Below are 23464 nucleotides of genomic sequence, written 5' to 3' on the forward strand. Positions count from 1 at the left end.
AGAGTCCTTCGGTACCAATAAACTGCAGAGAGATGAAGATATTTTTGTCTTGTCTCATCACTCAATGCTCCCCAGGGGAGGGGAAACACAGGTTTGCCCTGGATCAGGGTGATCCCAGGACAAACACAGATGAACAGGGAAAGAATTGAGAGCAGTCCTGGGAGAAGGACCTGGGGGTGCCGGGGCTGAGAGCTGGACCTGCCCCAGCCCAGAGACCCCCGAGCCTGGGCTGAGCCCCAGCATGGGCAGGGGGAGGGGGGGTTCTGTCCCTCTGCCCCGCTCAGGTGAGACCCCACCTGCAGAGCTGCCCCAGCCCTGGGGACCAGCACAGGGAGGACCTGGAGCTGCTGGAGAGATCCAGAGGAGGCCCTGGAGCTGCTCCAGGGCTGGAGCCCCTCTGGAGCCAGGCTGGGAGAGCTGGGGGTGCTCACCTGGAGAGGAGAAGGGAAAGGAGACCTTGGACTCCCTTCCAAGGGACTCTAGGAGAGCTGGAGAGGTGCTTGGAAAGGAAGTGATGGGACAAGAGGTGATGGCCTCAAACTGGAAAAGTGGAGAGTTAGATGGAATGTTGGGAAGGAATTCCTCCCTGTGAGAGTGGTAAGGCACTGTAGCAGATTTCCTTGAGATTGCCCCATCCCTGGAAGTGTCCAAGGCCAAGCTGGATGGGGCTTGGAGCAACCTGGGGTAGTGGAAGGTGTTCCTGCCCATAGCAGAGGGTGGAACGGGATGAGCTTTGAGATCCCGTCCAACCCAAACCATTCCATGATCCTATTTTGAGCTGATTCAGATGACCTTGTGGGAATAATGTCAAGGTGTTTCCTTGAGCATCACCCTGAGAACTAGGATTCATTATTCCTATTTCAGGTTTGGGTTGGCTGGAGGTGGGTGGGGGCTTGGAGCAACCTGGTCTAATGGAAGGTGTCCCTGCCCATGGCAGGGGTGGAACTGGATGGGCTTTAGGATCCCCTCCCACATCCTGTGATCATCTCGTTCCAACTTCTGCCACAGAGGAGTCTCCAGTGGGTGGCTGGAGCCAGAGTGAGGAGGATAAATCCTCCCTTGGGCTGGCACAAGGATGAGCAGCACCCTCTGCCTGGCTGGCTGGGCTCTTACACTGGCACCAGCTCCTCGTCTGTGAGTGGTGGGAAGGTCTGACAACTCTGAGTGGACACAAATTACTCACAAAGAAAAAAAAGCAGCGTGAAAGGATAAGCCAGAGCCCAGAACCTGCCATTAGAGCTCCAGGTTGCCCAGCCAGATTAGTCATTAGCCCTCTCCAAATTACATCGCATTGCAACCAAATTAATTTGATTAATGCTTGACTGGATTTTTCTGTAGCTCTGGGAGGAGTGAGAGGTGAATCAGCCCTGACTTCTCTGCAGTGTGTGTGTATCATGAGGGGTGGAACCAGATGGGATTTAAGGTCCTTTCCAACTCAACCATTCCGTGATTCTAGGATTGATCTGGTGCAGACAAAACATGGAAATGGATATCAATATTGTCAAGTCCTTGTCATTTAAGTGAGCAAAATAAGGAAGAAATTATAGTTTCTATTTGAACCAGTGTTACTTTCCTGCTGTTTTTCTTATTTTCCCCCAGATTTCCTTCCAGTTCACCCTCCTGACTTCTGACTGGTATTTACACCAGGCTGCAATGCGCCTTATCCTCCTGTTTGAGTCAAAAGTTACATTTCTGATTCTACAATTCATAGGTTGGGATGGGAGAGAACAAGAAGTCGTGGCCCTCTTCCTTATCCCAGGGGACAGTCGGAAATCATCTCCTTCCCCCTCATCTCAGGGAAGAGTCCAGGGACAGGTGTGTACCCAGGTGGTTTGAAGGTGGCAGACAGGACAGAGATCTCCAGCCTGCTGAAGCCCAGGAAGAAAAAGGTGCTGACGTCATCCTGCCAAAACCCACAGGCTTTTTCTGAGCTCCCTGAGGTTTTCCTGGAGAGGAGCCAAGAAGCGCTGGGATTTATCATTCCCGTCTGCTGCCCTCATGAAAAAGGGAGCTGAAGGGAATTGCTCAAGTACATCATGCTGGGATGAAAGGGTTGGGATCCCTTTCACCCGCTCCGTGGGCACTCTGAGAGCTGCTGGGTCCCATCCAGGGATGCCAGGAAAGACACTAAGGGGCTGGAGCATGTCCAGAGCCAGGAACAGAGCTGGGGAAGGGCTGGAGCACAAGAAGAGTCTGGAGGACTCCTGAGGAGCAGCTGAGGGAGTTGGGGGAGCTCAGCCTGGAGAAAATGAGGCTCAGGGGGAAGCTACTCACTCTCCAGAACTCCCTGACAGGAGGGTGGAGCCGGGTGGGGGTTGGAGGGCAGGGAAATGTCATTGCTGCTCTGGGGTCAGGGCATGGGCTGTGCAGGATCTTTTGCTTTAGAACATGGGAAGAAACGAAATCAGTGCTGTGTTTTACGAGCTCCTCGAGAAATTACCCCAAGTGGTGTTCTATTGGCTGTAATTAGGGCTGTAATGAGTTTTTAATTGTTACTAATCATGTTTATGGTGGGAGGGCCTCGGGAGCTACCATGGTTTGTTCTCCTAGGTGGGTCATTGTGCAGACATGGAGGAGACTCCCCAGTTTGGGCTTGCCAGGGGGATGACAGTGGCCAGCTGGGGAGCAGGAAATATTTGCTTTTATGAGAGGCACTGGTTTGTCACCTGGGAGGTCACCTCCCTCTGCATCCTCCAGACTGGGGTTTACCCAGCACACTTCCCCTGAGCAGCTGGAGTCCTTTGGAGCCTTGAGGATGGGACAATCAGGGGAAGGAATTGAGGAGCAGAGAGATTAAAGGAGGTTAAAAGCGGGGATCAGCATCCTTTGGTCCCTTCTCTGCACTTCAAACAGCAACACCCCCAGTCCTCTCACCTCCAACTTGACTTAAAACCAGCTCAAATACTCACTAGAAAACCCTCTGAGTTCCTCAAGGGAGACCAAAGTCAGCAGCTCATGGAAGCAGTGACCAGCACGGAGTATCTGGGCTTGGGAGGAGGTTTATAACTCCTGTGGACAAATACATTGACAAAGGTACCTAAAGCTGTGCAACTTCCAAAAAGCTTTAGCTAAGGGGAGCTCTTCCCTTTGCTTTCCACTCTGGGCTCCTGATGTTTAATCCTGGATAATCCATCGCCTCCATTCCTGCTCTTTGGACCTGCCTTGGGTTCCTTGTGGGTGAATCCACTGCCAGTCTCTGGGGGTGACTTGTGCCGGGATCCAGAGGAATCTTTGTCCCAGAGCATCATCTGCAGCTCTGCAGAACAATTTGGGCCCTTCGCCTAATTAATATTCACCCCAGCTTTGCTTGGAGAGATTGAGCTGACATCCAAGTACTTTTCCTGCTGGACTTGGCCCCTGTTGGATGCTGACCCTGCTCCTCTGAACAAAACAGCTGCTCCCACCCAGCGCCATGACCTGGATGATGCCTGGGAATGTGGTGCCTCCCGCTCCCTCCCAGCCCTGTTCCATCCAGGGCTGCCTCAGCTCCAGCTGGGACAGGTAGAGCTGGATTTGCACAACTTACAGCAACTACATCATCCACACCTGGTGCTGACAGAGACCATTCCTCCTCCTCCTCCTCCCACCCATTTCAGTTGGGATGCTGGTGCTTCCCTGATCTTCATCTCCTTTCACACTCCCTAGTTCTGCCCTTGGAGTGGAATGATATTCCATAGGGTTTACAGGCGCCACCCCAAAACCTGCATTATCTGACCAATTCTGTTGGAGCAGGAGTTGAATCAATTCTACCTCTCCCGTGGCCTGAGGACTCACCTGGTCTGGGGGGGGGTTGCCACGGCCACAAAATGTCACAAAATGTCACTGGAAGGTTTGGAGCCTGTGCGAGGGAAGGTGTTGTTCTCTGACACACCTGAATTTGCTGGTGACCTCCAGGTGCTGCTGTGACGCACCTGAACCTGTCAGTGATCTCCAAACCCCTCCTCACTCACTGTCCTCCAGGTCCTGCTGTGAAACATTTGAGCGTGTCATTGTCCTCCAGACCTCCTGACGCACCAGAATCTGTCACTGTCCTCCACGTCCTGCTCTGCCAACTGAACCTGCCCGTGACCTCCAGGTGCTGCTCTGACACCAGAACCTGTCACTGTTCTCCAGGTCGATGACAAACTGACTTTCCCATAAGTTATGGGTCAGGCTGAGATGGGAATTTCGGGTTGGGTACAAACCCACTGCTGTTTCAGGTCACGGCTCCAGCTGACAATCAAATCACAAAAAGGGGACAGGAGAAGAGGTGGGTTGTGCCCATGTTTGTGGTGGGTGTCTCTGCACTGGGAGTTCTCTGCTGAGTCTGATCCATTCACGGCTTGATTTGGGGCCAGAATCAGCTGAAATGGGAACTGCTCTGCGTGTCAGCCTTGGACAAGGACCTCCTGCCAGTCCTGGGGGGCCTTGGAGCCGCCTCCCTCCCTCCTCCCCCACAAGACTTCTCTCTGAATGAGTTCTCCCATTTTTGGTGGGGCTCTGCAGGTGTTTGTGACCCCCTGGAGTAAAGGTTGGGCTGGCTGAGCCCTTCACCTGGATTGCTTTCCATGGGGCATCCTCTGGGAAATCCATTCCAGGGCCTCCCCACCCTCACAGGGAACAATTCCTTCCCAATATCCCATCCATCCCCGCCCTCAGGAAGCCATTCCCTGTGTCCTGTCCCTCCATCCCTTGTCCCCAGTCCCTCTCCAGCTCTCCTGGAGCCCCTTTAGGCCCTGCAAGGGGCTCTGAGCTCTCCCTGGATCCTTCTCCTCTCCAGGTGAGCACCCCCAGCTCTCCCAGCCTGGCTCCAGAGGGTCTCCAGCCTTTGGAGCAGCTCCGGGGCCTTCTCTGGACTCGCTCCAGCAGCTCCTCATCCTCCCTGTGTTGGACAACGCTCTCAGGCCCATGGTGGAATTTTTGGGATTCTCCTAGTCAAGACCAGGAGTTGGACTTGATGATCACTGTGTGTCCCATCCAGAACTCAAGATATTCTCTGATTCTACACCTGTCAAAGCCCTTTAATTGGCCTTCCCCAGCCCATGCTCAGACCTTTCCCTCCCCAGGCAGGAGATTTACTTTGGAACCATCAGAGTTTTGGTGCTTTTTGTGCAGCTTTTTCTGCACCTGCCTTGTTGTCCCATGGCTGCTCCTGCTGCTGCTGCTGCAGAGGAAACGACAGCAATTCGGATCCATCAATAGAGGGATTTACTCAATTGATCACAAAGTATGGCCTTGATTGGGCTAATTATGAGCTTGGAGTGCAGCCCAGGTGGAACTGGGTGTGGTCACCCTCCCGCTGGTGACGCTACCCCGGGAAGGCAGCAGTGGCCCCACTTCGCTGCGAGGTCGGTAATCACCTTGTTTACCAGATTTGGAACATCTGCCAGAATTATCTCCAGCTGTTTCAACTTCCTGTGGGACAGGATGTGATTAAAATCGTTCTCAACTCACACAACAGCTTTTGAAGCTGGTGAACACTCTCAGACACTTCTTTACCTTGGAGGCCAAGCTAAGAGGTTCCTGAGGTTCCAAACCCCTGGAGAGGCCATTCCTGAGAGCTCTGATTGCTGGGTCGCCTGGAGATCCTCATCAAAATCCTGCCCTAATAGAAATAAAAATCGAATTATATCATGACTGCTACGTCCATTGACCATTTTTCTGCTGAGAAACAGGTGCACATAGATAAAAATCTCATGTCACCCTGTGCTTTTAACCTGAAATTCAACCCAGTTTCCTCCTCATCCTCTTTTTTCCCCCTTATTTTAATATTTTTTTCTCTGCAGGTTGTACCTTTCCTCCTCCACCTCCTCCTCCTGAAACCCTTTGGAGATTTTCTCTCAGCCTTATTCCAGCACCTCCCGCCTGAGCCAGCGGGCATCAGCTGTGTGTGGAGGCACCGGGACACGATCAGCCTGTCAGAGATCCCAGGGATCAGAGGCTGATATTTGGCATTAGCCAATTAAGCAAAAAAATTAGTGAGCTTCTCCTTTGTCCACTTGCCACTATTGTTAATAATAACAGCAACAGAAAAATTAATTCAGTGTATTCACAAATTATATTCAATTTAATTAATAAACTTTCACATTATTGTCAGGGAAAGAGGAGATTAACCAATATCATAATTATGTTGTTATTTTCTGAATTGATGATTTAATATCAAGGGTGTTATTGAGGACATTATTGGCTTGTTTACCTTCCTGTTAACCCCAAATCACAAACCATTTATTAAAAGAGATTAAAAGAGCCATCAGTCCCTTGTTAACGGGATCACAAGTTAAAGTCAGATTTCGGGTTGTTGGTCTCTAAATGAGCCTCCCCAGAGCCCCCCTCCCTCAGGGACACAATGCCCGGACTGTCTGACCCCGGAGCTGGTGGCCTCCCTCCCCACCCTGGGTCGAATCTGCCCTGCAAGCTCCCTCTGGCCTCCTCAACGTCAAAATTCCAGTCTGAAGCCATCACCAGGGCATTTCACCTTTTCTTCTGCAGAAACCACCAGGTTTTTGACATTTCTCTTCCTTCGTCCTTTCAGAGTCTTCTGCCTTTGCTGACCACAGGGAAAGGTTGCGGCCATTCCCTGCACAGATGTTTCTGGATCTGGGGAAGCTCTTCCTGCTCTTTGAGGGCTTTCCAGCCCTTCCCACGCTGATCTCCTTTGCTTCCCTCACTCTCATTGGATCTTGGACTTTATTCCAACCTCGCCCAGGTTGTTCTGTGCCGCCTCAGAGATCCTGATCTCCACTTCATCTACTTGTGTCCTCCTTCCCCTACAAACAAAATTCCTCTGTGGCAGCAGAGTTGTTCCCCCTGGTCTGGAATTCCATGGTCCATTGGCCTCTTCCTTCCATTTGGAGCAGCTCCCGATGGAGTGACCCAGTGATGGGTCCTGTTCCTCCTTATCTGCCCTGTTTGGAGCATCCAGCACTGCGCCCTCCCCTTCCTCCACTCCTGCCCTGGATCCTGCCCATTCCAATGGAGCATTTCCATAAAACGCTGCTGCTCAACCAAGGCAAGAGAAGATGTCCCCCCACCAAAACCATTCCCAACCGCCTGAGCTCTGTCTGTCTGCACAGGACAAATCCCTCCCATTTAGGGCCTTCCTAGACCCCCTCCAGTTACTGTTTTCTCACCAGGAAACTTCACTACTTACCACAAAGTGTTGAGAATTCATGGAATTCTGAACATTCCCAGATAGAGGAATGTTCAGAATCAAGGAAAATCAGAGGGATTTCTTCCTGTGGTTTAATAGCAACTTCCAGTCTCACCCCGCTCTGCGTGAAGGAAACTCCATCTGGTCTCCCTGTCCCCTAAATGATGAATGTGAGATCCACTTTGGAATATCTCTATCATTAGGACAATATGTTCTTGCAGCTGGGAAACCTCAGGCTTAAAATAGGATAAACTTTGGGAGAGAACCAACATTTCACCTCTTGTTCTGCAAAAATCACGAGGTTTTTGACATTTCTCTCCTTTTTTTTTTTCTCTTCTCCAAGTTCTTGCTGCCTTTGCTGAGCACAGGGAGAGGTTGTGCTTATTCCAGGGAAAGGGGGGGGGAGAAAAAGTAAGTCTGCCGGCTAAAGGCATTTTTATGAGTGTGTCTGTGTCATTCCAGCCCCAGTTCCAAGTGACCGAGGACCGTAATTATGCAGGAATTTAGGAAGCTGGAGATCAGAACCTCTCTCAGTGCTCATTTATCTCCTTCATTGGGACAGTTATTAAATACTGGATTTATTAATGTGCTATTGTATGGCTCTGACAGTACTTCTTTAATAGTCAGAAGTGCGTTGATATCCTTATTTATTCACTCTGCCTGCCAGTGGGGCTTTTAGAGATCCTTTATTTATATTTAGGATCTGGTTTTCAACCAGTCAACCACAGGATTTTAGCAATTTTAGGGTTTGTGTTTTCTGTAGTTACTTCCCCCCCCCCCTTTTCTTTTAGTTCTTCTTATTTCTATTTTCTATAGAGTTTATGGCTGCCTCATCTCTGGTCATGCTCAAGGACAGGTTGGATGGGGCTTGGAGTGACCTGGTCTGGTGGAAGGGAGACCTTGGAGCCTCTTGCAGGGCCTAAAGGGACTCCAGGAGAGCTGGAGAGGGACTGGGGACAAAGGATGGAGGGACAGGACACAGGGAATGGCTTCCCACTGCCAGGGGGCAGGGATGGATGGGATATTGGGAAGGAATTGTTCCCTGTGAGGGTGGGGAGGCCCTGGAATGGATTTCCCAGAGGATGCCCCATTCCTGGAAGTGTGCAAGGCCAGGTTGGACAGGGCTTGGAGCAACCTGGGATAGTGGAAATTGTTCCTGCCCACGGCAGGAATGGGATGAGCTTTAAGGTCTCTGAACCCAGAGCATTCCATGACCTTATTTTGAGCTGGTTTCGATGATCCTGTGGGCATGTCGAGGCTTTTTTTTGAGTATCAGCCTGAGAACTGGGATTTATTATTCCCATTTAGGGTTTCGGTTAAGATGGACAGAGGTGGATGAGAGTGGTGGAGTTTGGCAGGCTCCTGCCCCAGTTGTGCTCAAAAAGCTCCAGTTTGGGTCTGTCCCTGAATTTCTGGATGTTTCCAATATGACCATCCTGGTTCTCTCCTGGTTCCCTTTTTGTCCACAAAAAGTGTCATTGTCTCAGAGGTTTTTCCAGGTGAGAGAAACTTCCCCCCCTTCCCCGCCTGCCCCAGAGACTGTTCCAGATGGGGGGAACAACACGAGGACCCTCAGTGCCTGCTCCTACAGCTGCACAAGTGGCCCAGGTAGACAATTTTAATGGATCAAGTTTTGGAATGGAATTTAAATTTATCCTTAAAGTCCCCAAGACAAAGAGCTAGGTTGACCCTGTGGTCATAAACCCCTCATCCCGTGAAAATCCATCTCCCTGGGAAGGATGTCCCAGCTATGTCAGAAAGAGGAAGAAATCACAGGAAGCTTCCCCTTCATCCGCAGGATGCGTGGACACCTCTTGGGATGCATCCCTGTTTCTGGAGCCAGCTTGACAGGTCCAGGTGTGGTTGGGATGTGCTGCCAAGGCTGATCCGGCGCCAGCTCCGATCACAACAGCTGCCCACACTCCGGATTATGGCACGTGGGGTGGGATGGCTGCTCTCCTCCCGCCGGCTCGGAGCTCCAGCTGCCCTAGAAAGCTCAGAATTCATGCCTGGTTTGCTCAGCTGCTGCACAGGGCACGACATTGGGATGGACATCTCTCTCACTGGTGTTCCACAGGGAGCTGTGGGTTCTCACTCTCCAGGGTCACAACACTTCCTTCCATGATCCATGGGGATTACCTGGAGTGCTGCCCAGTGCAGCTCTGGAATGAGGCCCTTGCAAAGGGGGAAGAGGAGGGGGGTAGAGGGGAATGGCATCAGAGCCAGTACCAGCCCTTCAGGATCATGGAATCATTTAGGTCAGGATCACGAAGTCCAGTGATTCCCTTGGCACTGCCAAGGTCACCCCTGACCGTGTCCCCAGGTGCCACATCCACACATTTCTTGGACACTTCCGGGGCCGGGCACTCCACCCCTGCCCTGGGCAGCCATGCCAGGGCTGGACACCCCTTTCCAGGAAGGAATTTCCCCCAATATCCAACCTAAACCTGGTACAACTTGAGGCTATTTCCTCTCATTCTGTCACTCATGACCTCGGAGAAGAGTCCGACCCCCACCTGGCTCCAACCTTTCCAGTCTCCTTCAGGAATTCCCTCTCCTCTCCCCTGCTTTTAAAATCCTGGTAATTGCACCATTTTTTAATGTTCACCATAATTAATTCCTGTAGGAAACAGAATTCTCAGTCCAAATCAGATTTTTATACAGATTTATAAAAAGGGGGAATTCAGCTGGAAATTTCGTTGAATTTCTTCAGGAAATGTAGATAATGAGTAAAATTTAGTTACAAGATTAGCACATAAGGAAGGTCTGAGATACTGGTTGGCTGTTCCTGGTGTAAGGTGAGGTAGAGGATTTTGGTAGGGAAAAGTGGATTTCTCAGCTGTTTTCCTGGAAAACACTGTGTTTCCTTGTGAGAAAAGCCTCACTGAGCATCCAAAGTCTTGTCCAGCTTGAGATATTCCAGCGGTTTTAATAACCTCTAGCTACAAACCCCTAATTTAGGCGATTTATGAGGCACTTTCCAAATGGAGTCAGGATTGCACAGCCCTGACCACAGAACCTCTACATAACTGATGGATTCCCAGCCTGGCTTCCTCCAGCTGCTTTGGGAGGAAGAGGATCCTGCCAGGTGAAGTCCAGCTCCTCCTAAAGTCGTGTAGGGGGCAAAGAGGAGATTCTTCCCATGGGGAAGTGGTTCCAGAGGTGGTTTTGGAGGAACCACATCTTGGTGTCTTCTCAAGAAATTAATCCAGGCTGGAGCTTCCAAGCGATGCTGCCAGCAGCAGGATTTGGCTCTCATATGCTTTTCCATATGTCCATGGCCACTGAATGTTGGAGAGGTGGAGTCTGGCACAGAGATGGGGAGACAGATGGATTTTCCCCATGAGAAGCAAAAGTTGCTCTTGGGATATTCTGGGAATGAGAGAAGAACAGGAATGGGAAGCAAAAGGTGCAGTAGGTGCTCCTGGTGATGCAGTGAAGGGAAATCAGACGCCCCCAAGGCCCACCAAGGTCTTGTGCCCCTTGAAATGCCAAAAGAGGTGGGGAAATACGGGAGAGAACGAGCTGTGGGATGAGCAGGGGTAACTAATTACGGATGGAGGCTAATGAGATAAGGAGATCCGTCAGCAAAGCTCATGAGTCAGGCAGGATTTGGGGAATTTCACAACTGCCCCACCGGTGTTGGTGTTTATCTGACCTCTCCGGGCAGCCATTAATTGCTGCCTGATGAACCAAACCCAATAACAACATTAGAGACCTGCTAATTACCACGGAATGGAGACGAGCGCCTCCAAAACATATAAAGGAGAACTTCCATACTCCCCCGGAGTAGCTGAGGATCCTTCATTCTGATTTCTCCTCCTGTTTCACTACCTCCTCCACTGGCTTTCCCACCTGGAAGTGCTGCCATGAGACGATATTTCTCCAGATATGGGGAAGGGAGTTTCAGTTCTTCTTCTGCTCACTGTGGAACCTTGGGAGGTGGAGACGGGAGATATGGAGGGTTTGGGCAAGGGTATGGCAGCAGGAGCCTCCACAACCTTGGAGGGTTCAGGAATGTCTATACTGGTGGAGGCTATGGAGGAGAAGGAGTAGGATATGGGAGATGCCTTGGGTTTGGTGGCTGGAGACAACCTGAGAGGGGCTTTGGTGGAAGAGGATATTTTGTGGGAGCTTTTCAAGGTGGTGAAACAGGGCTTGGTGGCACCTACAGAGGAGGTTCAGGCAGGGAGGTGCTCAGAGGAGGTCTTGGAGTAGGGGAACAAGGGGCTGGACAGGGATTGGGACAGGCTGGAGTTCTCCGAGGCATTGAGGAGGTCCATGTCAACACCAACCTGCTGAGGCCAATACAGCTCCAGGTGGACCCCGAGTTCCAGCGAGCACGCTCGGATGAGAAGGAGCAGATCAAAGCTCTCAACAACAAATTCGCATCATTCATCGAGAAGGTGAGTCCTGGCTTCTATTTGTCCTGTTATCTGTGAAGGGGGGAGGTACAAGGTGGGTGTGCGTCACGGGGACACTTTTATGTTCCATCTTCTCCCTCCAAAAATCCCAGCATTGGCCGAATTCCCACAGACTGGTGTGAAGCTCCCTATGGGCCACTGTAAACGCCACTGTGTGAATCACTTTTTGCCCTGGGATAAAGATCTCAGAGTCATCTTTTGTGGCAGGACAATAAACTGCTGGGATGTCACCAGCACATTGACTCAGTCCTCTTTTGAGGAAAGGGGTTTCTGGGAATATATATCCCTATATTCCAGTGCCTGGAGGTTGTTGATGCCAGCAGGAAAAATGGGTGATGGACTTGGACATCTTGATGAGTTAGTATTTTTTTCTCAAGCAAAGCCAAACCTTGCAAGAGGAGGCTGTTTTAGTGCCTCTTCTTGCAGAGGGTTTGCATTTGCCAGAAATTGCAAGTGAATTCAAGTTCTCCGAATTATTAAACAAGTCACTTCTTGGTTTGGAAGCCCTGCTCTCTTCTAGGTGGTCCATCTTCACTTTTTTGTGACTTTGCATCTCTCCACTTTTGTCTTCTCTTCTTCTTCTACTCAAACCAGGCACGAAAGCTCTTCCACCCCGGTGGTATCTGGGAGGTGTCTCTGTCTCTACTTCTCTCTGTTACATGTGGAGACTTCAGGGTTTCCTGTTTTACCAAACAGGAGGTGCTGGTTACACTCAGGAAGTTTAAGATTCCATAGTCCTGAAAAATCGGTGTGTCTGTGACTCTTTCTTTCCCTCCCAAACTTTTGGGTGTCCAGGTTATCACCCGGACGGTATTATAGAAATCGTGGAGTGATTTGGGTTGGAAGGTACCTTAAAGCTCATCCAGTTCCTGCCATAGTCAGGGACACCTTCTACTGGACCACTCCGTTCCAAGCCCCATCCAACCTGCCTTGGACACTTCCACGAATGGAACTGCTTTCCCTTCCAGGTTCAATGTCTGGAGCGGCAGAATCAGGCACTCTTGGCCAAGTGGGAACTTCTGCAGCAGCAAAGCTCTGGCCCTGAGGAGAGCAGGAACATCAACAACTTCTTCCAGTCCTACATCAGCAACCTGCAGCGGCAGCTTGAGACGCTCCAGAGCCAGAAGGAGCAGCTGGATCCCGAAGCCTACAACATGCTCCGGCTTGTTGAGGATTATAAAAACAGGTGAATAGTCACAAATCTGGGAAAACAGGTGCTGGGATTTTCCCAGGTGATGGTCACTGTGGCCTTGGATGGAAAAGCTCAGCTTTGCATCTGCAGGAGTTTGGAGTCTTAGCTCCGTTCTGCTGCAGGTGCATTACGGGGCTTGTCTTTGACGCCGGCAGAGTTTGGTGAGGGTTGAACTCCCAAAAATGAGAGGAAAATCAAAGTTTGTGATGATCTCTCCCACGCTTTTTCCTTCCCAGACTCCTCTCCTTTCTCCTCTCTAGCAGTGAGTGACCCAGGATTCCACTTGTGGGGCCCTGGTGGGGAGGGACAGAACTGAGCTTGGGGTCAGGTTGGGAAGAGTTGTCACCTTTTCTGGTTTAGATAATTTATGTCCATCCACAGCTCTGAAAAATGGAAAGTTTAGTTCAGAATTACTAAATTTAGGACTGATCTGTATTGACCCCATTTTTTGGGCTGTTTTAGTGCCTCTTTTTGCAGAGGGTTTGCACCTGCCAGGAATTGCAATTACAGTAAAATGAAAACTCAACACATTCAGTCTTTGGGTGATTCCATTGTTTACTGATCGACTTGACTTAAAAATTAAGATAGATAATTAAAGATAATGGATAGATTAATTAAACAGATTAATTAACAATAGATAATAGATAATAATCTACCTCCTTCTTTCCCCCAGATTCGAGGAGGAGATCAACAAACGCATGTCCAAGGAGGAGGAGTTTGTGGAGCTTAAAAAGGTGAATTAACCTGAGACCCTGAGCAAAATCAATGCCTCAGAAATAAAACATTATCTGGGTGGTTGCCAAGGTTTTCAAAAGCTGAAGTTTTTGCTGAGCTTTGTCTAATTTTAACTGAAGTAACTGGAAAGCAGAACAAGACTGAGGAGGAATTATTTCCTGTAGAAAATGAATCGGGCCTTTGTAGGACAAATATCTAAAATGTGCTGGTTTTCCCTATTCATTCAACATCAATCCAGGTGGAATATTGTTATTATGTTAAATAATGTCTGTAGATGGCTCAGAACTACCTGAGAAGAGATATTTAGGCAACTTTTTACTAGAAGAATGAATAAAAATGGTGTTCTCCAATTTCTCATGTTCCCCGGGGACAGATTTATTGCTGCAGTTGTCGTACCCATTTCCCAGCCAATTTTTCATCTTAAACACTTTCCCTTTGTTCCTTTTGCTTTTCAAATGAAATCTGAGATCCATGGGCAGTTATTTGATCCCAGGAATTAAGGTTTTATGGAAATACCCCAAGAACTGCACTTTAGTGGAGCATTTGGATCAACAAAATGCAAATACTCCAATGGTGTTTGGTTTTTTTTACAGGAACTGGATAGTGCATACATGGGAAAAATGGAGTTTGATGTCCGGGTGGATATCCTGAGGCAGGAGCTGGAGTTCCTCCGGTGTTTATATGAAGCCGTGAGTGATTAAAATCTTACCCTCAGGTCTTGAAGGACATGTCTTCTGGAGATTCCCAGAAATTTTGCTTGGGTGTGAGCTTTTGGCCTGGAGAATTAACTATCCTTGGCCTTTGGTGCGTGAAAAGGATTCAAAGTCCCAAAGGCTGGAAGACCTTGAAAATTACAATTGGGGGGTGCAGTGGTACCTGGGTGCTGCAGGTGGAGAAATTCCAGTGGGAAATTGGCCACAAGGTCCCATTTTTTCCTCAAAAAGGCCTGGATTGACCACAAGGACTGTTAAAATCCCTAACCTGGTTTTCCATGCAGGAGCTGTCCCAGCTGCAAACAGTTGTTGGGAACACTGATGTCATTGTGTCCATGGACAACCACAGGGAGTTGAACATGGATGGAATCATCGAGGAGGTCAGGCAGGAATATGAGGGGATGGCCCAGAAGAGCACAGCTGAAGTGGACGCCATGTACCGGGGCAGGGTGAGCAGACACCGGGGAAACAGGGACACAAATCTCCTCGTTGGAAAAGAAACCAAACATGTGTTGTGTCCTCTTCCCATCAGTACCAGGACCTGCAGAACATGTGGGTGAATCAACGAGACCAGCTGAGGAACAGTCACCAGGAAATTCAGGAACTCGCCAGGCAGATCCAAAGACTCCAACCAGAAATTGAAATTGCAAGGAAAAGGGTAAAGCTGATACTTTGCAACAGGACTAAGTGATTTAATGATCCTTTTCCACGAGATCTTAGTGCAGTGTGAGGCAGCCAGTCCTTTGGTGGCAAACATAGGGATGAAGTTTTCTCTTCCAAAGGATGCAGATTTAGGTTTTTGGGATCTATATTGGGGTTTAATTGTGTTAATTTATCCAGTCTAATGTATTTTCGGTGTTCTGACATTGAGGAAAGCCTTTTGATTTCCAAGGAATGCCAGGAGGGTTTGAAAATGACGGGATTTGGGGGGTTCTCCTGTGCTGCGTGATAAAGTCCTCCCCACAGAGGGGACATGATCACATTCCCTTTGCTCTGTCTGCAGAATTCCAGCCTCCAAGACTCCATTAAAGATGCCGAGCACCGTGGGAGCTCAGCCATCAGGGATGGCCAGGAAAAGCTCCAGGAGCTGGAAAACGCCCTCCAACAGGCCAAGGATGACCTTTCCCACCTTGTCCACGATTACCAGGAGCTTCTGAATGTAAAGCTGGGCCTGGACATCGAGATCGCCATGTATCGATCACTCCTTGAGGAGGAGGAGAACAGGTGGGGGCAAAATCAAGTGGGTGAAACACCTGGACAAAGCAGCGTGTCTGTGGATTTGTCACTGGGATCTCTGGGGTGGATTGGGCCTGGGAGGAGTCACCTTTCTGTGGATCATTGATAAAGCCTAACCTGAATTTTAATTCTGATTGTATTGGCTGCTTTACCTCAATGCCACTTTTCCTCTATAGGATCCAGGAAGGATCACCGGCCACAATCTGTGAGTATCCCAAGGATGTTCTCAGGGTTTTTAAGGAAACTGTTCCTACTTTGTGGTCTTAACACCATCGGAACAAACTATCCCAGCTCCCATCTTAATTCAGGAAAGGATGCAAAGGGGATTTTGTGAATACACATTAATATAACAACTGACTTTAGAGTTATTGGCTAATTCCCTCCACATTTGGAGGAAATGGGAAACACCTCATTTAATCCATAGGTCTGTTTGATTCAGGGCAGAAGGGAAAGAAATAAAAACTAGTCCTAAAATTTGTGGAATAGTTGAGGAAGCTGAAGGAGAGAGAAAAACAGTCTTGGCCTTTGTAAATGACGGGCTGCACTGAGTGCTCATGGGTGGAATAAGACATAAATTATGTTTTAAAAAAAGCTTAAAAGCCCAGAAAAATGAGAAAATATTCCGTAGATTGATCTCTACTAACAGAGATTCTTGTTGCTCCCTTCAAAGATAAGTCCATGACCACCGGGGTAGGAAGGATGATGTTTAAACCAGTCCCGCTCAAACTTTTTGGGGGTAAAAAGAATAATTTGAACAATTTCCATTTCTTGCAGGTGTCATTGACCACAATTCCAGAGCTCCTGGAGTCTTTGGAGGCATAAAATGTGTGAAGGGGGGAATGAGCTCTGGTGGTACCAGCGGGAGCGGAGTGAAAGGGCCGATCTCCGGAGGGGGAAAAGGTGGATCCAGCTCTGGTGGGGGTGGGTCCATCTGTGGAGGAGGAAAAGGTTCAGGATATGGAGGAGGAGGAAGCTCTGGCAGTGGAGGCTCCATGTCCAAGGGTAGCAGCATTTCGGGAGGGTGGGGGTCCAGCTCTGGTGGAGGTGGGTCAAGTTATGGAGGTGGAAAAGGTTCAGGATATGGAGGAGGAGGAAGCTCTGGCAGTGGAGGCTCCATCTGTGGAGGAGGAGGAAGCTCTGGCAGTGGAGGCTCCATGTCCAAGGGCAGCAGCATCTCTGGAGGTGGAGGATCCAGCTCTGGAGGAGGTGGGTCAAGTTATGGAGGTGGAAAAGGTTCAGGATATGGAGGAGGAGGAAGCTCTGGCAGTGGAGGCTCCATCTGTGGAGGAGGAGGAAGCTCTGGCAGTGGAGGCTCCATGTCCAAGGGCAGCAGCATCTCTGGAGGTGGAGGATCCAGCTCTGGAGGAGGTGGGTCAAGTTATGGAGGTGGAAAAGGTTCAGGATATGGAGGAGGAGGAAGCTCTGGCAGTGGAGGCTCCATCTGTGGAGGAGGAGGAAGCTCTGGCAGTGGAGGCTCCATGTCCAAGGGCAGCAGCATTTCTGGAGGTGGAGGATCCAGCTCTGGAGGAGGTGGTGGGTCAAGTTATGGAGGTGGAAAAGGTTCAGGATATGGAGGAGGAGGAAGCTCTGGCAGTGGAGGCTCCATCTGTGGAGGAGGAGGAAGCTCTGGCAGTGGAGGCTCCATGTCCAAGGGCAGCAGCATCTCTGGAGGTGGAGGATCCAGCTCTGGAGGAGGTGGGTCAAGTTATGGAGGTGGAAAAGGTTCAGGATATGGAGGAGGAGGAAGCTCTGGCAGTGGAGGCTCCATCTGTGGAGGAGGAGGAAGCTCTGGCAGTGGAGGCTCCATGTCCAAGGGCAGCAGCATCTCTGGAGGTGGAGGATCCAGCTCTGGAGGAGGTGGTGGGTCAAGTTATGGAGGTGGAAAAGGTTCAGGATATGGAGGAGGAGGAAGCTCAGGTGGTGGAGGCTCCATGTCCAAGGGCAGCAGCATCTCTGGAGGTGGAGGATCCAGCTCTGGAGGAGGTGGTGGGTCAAGTTATGGAGGTGGAAAAGGTTCAGGATATGGAGGAGGAGGAAGCTCTGGCAGTGGAGGCTCCATGTCCAAGGGCAGCAGCATCTCTGGAGGTGGAGGATCCAGCTCTGGAGGAGGTGGTGGGTCAAGTTATGGAGGTGGAAAAGGTTCAGGATATGGAGGAGGAGGAAGCTCTGGCAGTGGAGGCTCCATGTCCAAGGGCAGCAGCATCTCTGGAGGTGGAGGATCCAGCTCTGGTGGAGGTGGGTCAAGTTATGGAGGTGGAAAAGGTTCAGGATATGGAGGAGGAGGAAGCTCTGGCAGTGGAGGCTCCATGTCCAAGGGCAGCAGCATCTCTGGAGGTGGAGGATCCAGCTCTGGAGGAGGTGGTGGGTCCAGTTGTGGAGGAGGGAAAGGATCCAGATATGGGGGAGGAAGTTCTGGCAGTGGAGGTTCCATGTCTGGAGGTGGCCAGAGCTCTGGTGGTTATGGATCCGGCTCTGGGAGTGGCAGGTGCAGCCCCCAGAGCGGTGGGATGAGCTCTGGAGGTGGGAGCAGCTGTGGCAGGAGAGGCTCCATCTCTGGAGGTGGAGGACAGGGAAGCTCTGGCAGTGGTGGCTCCATGTCTGGAGGTGGCCAGAGCTCCGGTGGTTATGGATCCGGCTCTGGGAGTGGCAGGTGCAGCCCCCACAGTGGCGGGATGAGCTCTGGAGGTGGGAGCAGCTGTGGCAGGAGAGGCTCCATCTCTGGAGGTGGAGGACAGGGAAGCTCTGGCAGTGGTGGCTCCATGTCTGGAGGTGGCCAGAGCTCCGGTGGTTATGGATCCGGCTCTGGGAGTGGCAGGTGCAGCCCCCACAGTGGTGGGATGAGCTCTGGAGGTGGGAGCAGCTGTGGCAGGAGAGGCTCCATCTCTGGAGGTGGAGGACAGGGAAGCTCTGGCAGTGGTGGCTCCATGTCTGGAGGTGGCCAGAGCTCCGGTGGTTATGGATCCGGCTCTGGGAGTGGCAGGTGCAGCCCCCACAGTGGTGGGATGAGCTCTGGAGGTGGGAGCAGCTGTGGCAGGAGAGGCTCCATCTCTGGAGGTGGAGGACAGGGAAGCTCTGGCAGTGGTGGCTCCATGTCTGGAGGTGGCCAGAGCTCCGGTGGTTATGGATCCAGCTCTGGGAGTGGCAGGTGCAGCCCCCACAGTGGTGGGATGAGCTCTGGAGGTGGGAGCAGCTGTGGCAGGAGAGGCTCCATCACTGGAGGAGGAAGCTCAGGTCATGGAGGATCCAGTTATGGCAGTGGTGGGTCCATCTGTGGAGGAGAAGGAGGTTCAGGCTACGGAGGGAGCTCAGGATATGGAGGTGGCTCTGGCAGGAGAGGGTCCATCTCTGGAGGTGGTCACAGCTCTGGAGGGTGGGGATCAGGCTCTGGCAGTGGCGGGAGCAGTTCTGGAGGAGGAATCGGCTCCGGCTATGGAGGAAGCTCAGGCAGTGGAGGATCAAGCTCTGGTGGGTGCATTGGTGGAGGAGAAGGAGGTGGAAGAAGCTCGGGCAGTGGAGGCTCCATCTCTGGAGGTGGTCACAGCTCTGGTGGTTATGGCTCTGGCAGTGGCAGGTGCAGCCCCCACAGTGGGGGGATCAGCTCTGGAGGCTGGAGCAGCTCTGGTAGGAGAGGATCCATCTCTGGAGGTGGAGGAGAAGGAGGGGGAGGTTCAGGTCATGGAGGATCCAGTTATGGCAGTGGTGGGTCCATCTGTGGAGGAGAAGGAGGTTCAGGCTATGGAGGGAGCTCAGGATATGGAGGTGGCTCTGGCAGGAGAGGGTCCATCTCTGGAGGTGGTGGTGGAATCTCGGGCAGTGGTGGATCCAGTTATGGCAGTGGTGAATCCATCTGTGGAGGAGAAGGAGGCTCTGGGTATGGAGTAGGAGGAAGCTCTGGGAGGAGAGGGTCCATCTCTGGAGGTGGAGGAGGCGGAGGTGGAAGCTCAGGTCATGGAGGATCCAGTTATGGCAGCGGTGGGTCCATCTGTGGAGGAGAAGGAGGTTCCAGCTACGGAGGGAGCTCAGGATATGGAGGTGGCTCTGGCAGGAGAGGGTCCATCTCTGGAGGTGGTCACAGCTCTGGAGGGTGGGGATCAGGCTCTGGCAGTGGCGGGAGCAGTTCTGGAGGAGGAATCGGCTCCGGCTATGGAGGAAGCTCAGGCAGTGGAGGATCAAGCTCTGGTGGGTGCATTGGTGGAGGAGAAGGAGGTGGAGGAAGCTCAGGCAGGAGAGGCTCCATCTCTGGAGGTGGTCACAGCTCTGGTGGTTATGGCTCTGGTAGTGGCAGGTGCAGCCCCCACAGTGGGGGGATCAGCTCTGGAGGCTGGAGCAGCTCTGGTAGGAGAGGATCCATCTCTGGAGGTGGAGGAGAAGGAGGGGGAGGTTCAGGTCATGGAGGATCCAGTTATGGCAGTGGTGGGTCCATCTGTGGAGGAGAAGGAGGTTCAGGCTATGGAGGGAGCTCAGGATATGGAGGTGGCTCTGGCAGGAGAGGGTCCATCTCTGGAGGTGGTCACAGCTCTGGAGGGTGGGGATCAGGCTCTGGCAGTGGCGGGAGCAGTTCTGGAGGAGGAATTGGCTCTGGGTATGGAGGGGGAGGAAGCTCTGGGAGGAGAGGGTCCATCTCTGGAGGTGGAGGAAGCTCAGGTCATGGAGGATCCAGTTATGGCAGCGGTGGGTCCATCTGTGGAGGAGAAGGAGGTTCCAGCTATGGAGGGAGCTCAGGATATGGAGGTGGCTCTGGCAGGAGAGGGTCCATCTCTGGTGGTGGAGGAATCTCGGGCAGTGGTGGATCCAGTTATGGCAGTGGTGAATCCATCTGTGGAGGAGAAGGAGGCTCTGGGTATGGAGTAGGAGGAAGCTCTGGGAGGAGAGGGTCCATCTCTGGAGGTGGAGGAGGCGGAGGTGGAAGCTCAGGTCATGGAGGATCCAGTTATGGCAGTGGTGGGTCCATCTGTGGAGGAGAAGGAGGTTCAGGCTATGGAGGGAGCTCAGGATATGGAGGTGGCTCTGGCAGGAGAGGGTCCATCTCTGGAGGTGGTCACAGCTCTGGAGGGTGGGGATCAGGCTCTGGCAGTGGCGGGAGCAGTTCTGGAGGAGGAATCGGCTCCGGCTATGGAGGAAGCTCAGGCAGTGGAGGATCAAGCTCTGGTGGGTGCATTGGTGGAGGAGAAGGAGGTGGAGGAAGCTCAGGCAGGAGAGGCTCCATCTCTGGAGGTGGTCACAGCTCTGGTGGTTATGGCTCTGGCAGTGGCAGGTGCAGCCCCCACAGTGGGGGGATCAGCTCTGGAGGCTGGAGCAGCTCTGGTAGGAGAGGATCCATCTCTGGAGGTGGAGGAGAAGGAGGGGGAGGTTCAGGTCATGGAGGATCCAGTTATGGCAGCGGTGGGTCCATCTGTGGAGGAGAAGGAGGTTCAGGCTATGGAGGGAGCTCAGGATATGGAGGTGGCTCTGGCAGGAGAGGGTCCATCTCTGGAGGTGGTCACAGCTCTGGAGGGTGGGGATCAGGCTCTGGCAGTGGCGGGAGCAGTTCTGGAGGAGGAATTGGCTCTGGGTATGGAGGGGGAGGAAGCTCTGGGAGGAGAGGGTCCATCTCTGGAGGTGGAGGAAGCTCAGGTCATGGAGGATCCAGTTATGGCAGCGGTGGGTCCATCTGTGGAGGAGAAGGAGGCTCCAGCTATGGAGGGAGCTCAGGATATGGAGGTGGCTCTGGCAGGAGAGGGTCCATCTCTGGTGGTGGAGGAATCTCGGGCAGTGGTGGATCCAGTTATGGCAGTGGTGAATCCATCTGTGGAGGAGAAGGAGGCTCTGGGTATGGAGTAGGAGGAAGCTCTGGGAGGAGAGGGTCCATCTCTGGAGGTGGAGGAGGCGGAGGTGGAAGTTCAGGTCATGGAGGATCCAGTTATGGCAGCGGTGGGTCCATCAGTGGAGGAGAAGGAGGTTCAGGCTATGGAGGGAGCTCAGGATATGGAGGTGGCTCTGGCAGGAGAGGGTCCATCTCTGGAGGTGGTCACAGCTCTGGTGGTTATGGCTCTGGTAGTGGCAGGTGCAGCCCCCACAGTGGGGGGATCAGCTCTGGAGGCTGGAGCAGCTCTGGTAGGAGCGGATCCATCTCTGGAGGTGGAGGAGAAGGAGGGGGAGGTTCAGGTCATGGAGGATCCAGTTATGGCAGCGGTGGGTCCATCTGTGGAGGAGAAGGAGGTTCAGGCTACGGAGGGAGCTCAGGATATGGAGGTGGCTCTGGCAGGAGAGGGTCCATCTCTGGAGGTGGTCACAGCTCTGGAGGGTGGGGATCAGGCTCTGGCAGTGGCGGGAGCAGTTCTGGAGGAGGAATTGGCTCTGGGTATGGAGGGGGAGGAAGCTCTGGGAGTAGAGGGTCCATCTCTGGAGGTGGAGGAAGCTCAGGTCATGGAGGATCCAGTTATGGCAGCGGTGGATGCATTGCGGGGGGAGAAGGGGCTTCAGGGTGTGGAGGAGGGTCAGAATATGGAGGAGGATCTGGATATGGGGGAGGCTCAGGGTATGGAGGAAACTCTGGATATGGGGGAGGTTCAGGCTATGGAAGAGGAGGAAGCTCCATCTCTGGAGGTTGGGGATCGAGCTCTGCTGGCACCTGCAGCCCTGGCAGTCGGGGGGAAGGAGGTTGGGATTGCTCCGGAGGGGACAGTTTTTATGGAGGAGGGACCTGTGGGGCCAGGACATCCAGCTGCAGAGATGAGACTGAGGAAGGCGGGTCAGGAGGAGGGTGCTCTTCTCCAAGACTGGGTTACTGGTCTGCCTATGGAAGTGGCTCAGGTTCCTCTGGAGATGCAGCCCACAAGTAAAACTTGGATGCAAAATCTCACCAGTGGAATGGGATGAAGCCGTTCCCTCATTGTCGGGGGCAATGGGGCTTTCCTGCTGTCACCACTGGTATGGATGGGCTGAGCTCTCCTGCACAACCATCTCTGGACTCTCCATCCCGCTTCTCTGCTGGATGCTGATTTTGTGACAGTGTCTCTTCCTTCCTTGGGCTTTCTCAGGGCTTTTCATCTCAGGCTGTTTGGAACCTCTGTCCTTGGCAACTAAAAGCTTGAAACCCTGTCTGGTGTGTTTGTTTTGGTCTGAGGGAGGGCCGGACTCTGATGTCTCTGATGATATGTTTGATAGAACTTTCCATATAAATGAGTTCATGGAAATCTGATCCAAGCACAGGAAAAAACTGGAAAAAGCTAAAAAGGTGGAAAAAGGTGACTGGAAACGAATGACAAATGCTGATTGTCTGCTGTGAAAAGGGGGTTTAGGGCCGAGTCCTTTAGGTCTGGTCTGACCGGTCAGCCAGGACACATGGCTACACCTTGGATCCATCATTCCCTCCAGGAGTCACTCATTAAATAACCTGGGGGCGGATCTCCTGTGTAGATTTTCTTTTGGCACTGCAGCTGCAGATGAAGAAAGGAGCAGAAAGTCTGGGAATAACAAAATCTCATCTCAGTTTTGGTCCCATTTTTCTGCCTGGAGTCCCAAGTTAAGGTGAGATGGGGTGTACCCGAGCAAACCTTTCTTGGCCAACATCTGATTTTGGGGTTGTCCTGTGCAGGGTCATGAGTTGGACTTGATGATTGTTGTGTGTCCCTTCCAACTCAGGACATTCCATAATTCTGTGATCTTATTCAGTGGTGATTTTCATCACAGGAAGCAAGATATTCCCTAAATTTCTCCCAGAACCTCCTTAAAGTCCAATCAAAAGCTCTAACAAAGCACAGAGCAGCTGATTTTACCTCAAAAGTTTGTTCAAGAAGCTCAGTTTAATTATGTCACCCTTGTTTAGCAATACTTCACTGAGATAACTGGAGCATCCCAATCCCATTGGGAATATTTAATGTTCTTTCCCCTGTTAGAGGGAAGGAGGATCCTCTCTTTTGGAAATAATTCCAGCTGTGAAGAGTCCTGGGAGTGGCAGGAGGGTGAGGGGGAGAGACACAGTTTTTTGGGAAATCAACTGTGGAAACCCTTTTGCAAAGGGCTGTAGAGCTACAAAAACGACCACAGAATGTCA

At 51.8% G+C, this 23464-nt stretch overlaps 1 protein-coding gene across 1 annotated transcript; it reads left to right on the top strand.

Annotated features, from left to right (window-relative positions):
- Positions 1 to 10864: 10864 nt before the first annotated feature.
- Positions 10865 to 15696, top strand: LOC138099895 (keratin, type II cytoskeletal 1-like). The gene is given in 10 exon segments (XM_068997495.1): positions 10865 to 10905; positions 10907 to 10948; positions 10950 to 11535; positions 12522 to 12739; positions 13419 to 13479; positions 14074 to 14169; positions 14478 to 14642; positions 14726 to 14851; positions 15197 to 15417; positions 15606 to 15696. Coding segments are annotated over 10 exon segments (1647 nt in total).
- Positions 15697 to 23464: the final 7768 nt, after the last annotated feature.

The sequence above is a fragment of the Aphelocoma coerulescens genome, chromosome 29, assembly GCF_041296385.1.
Source record: "Aphelocoma coerulescens isolate FSJ_1873_10779 chromosome 29, UR_Acoe_1.0, whole genome shotgun sequence".
Taxonomy (NCBI): domain Eukaryota; kingdom Metazoa; phylum Chordata; class Aves; order Passeriformes; family Corvidae; genus Aphelocoma; species Aphelocoma coerulescens.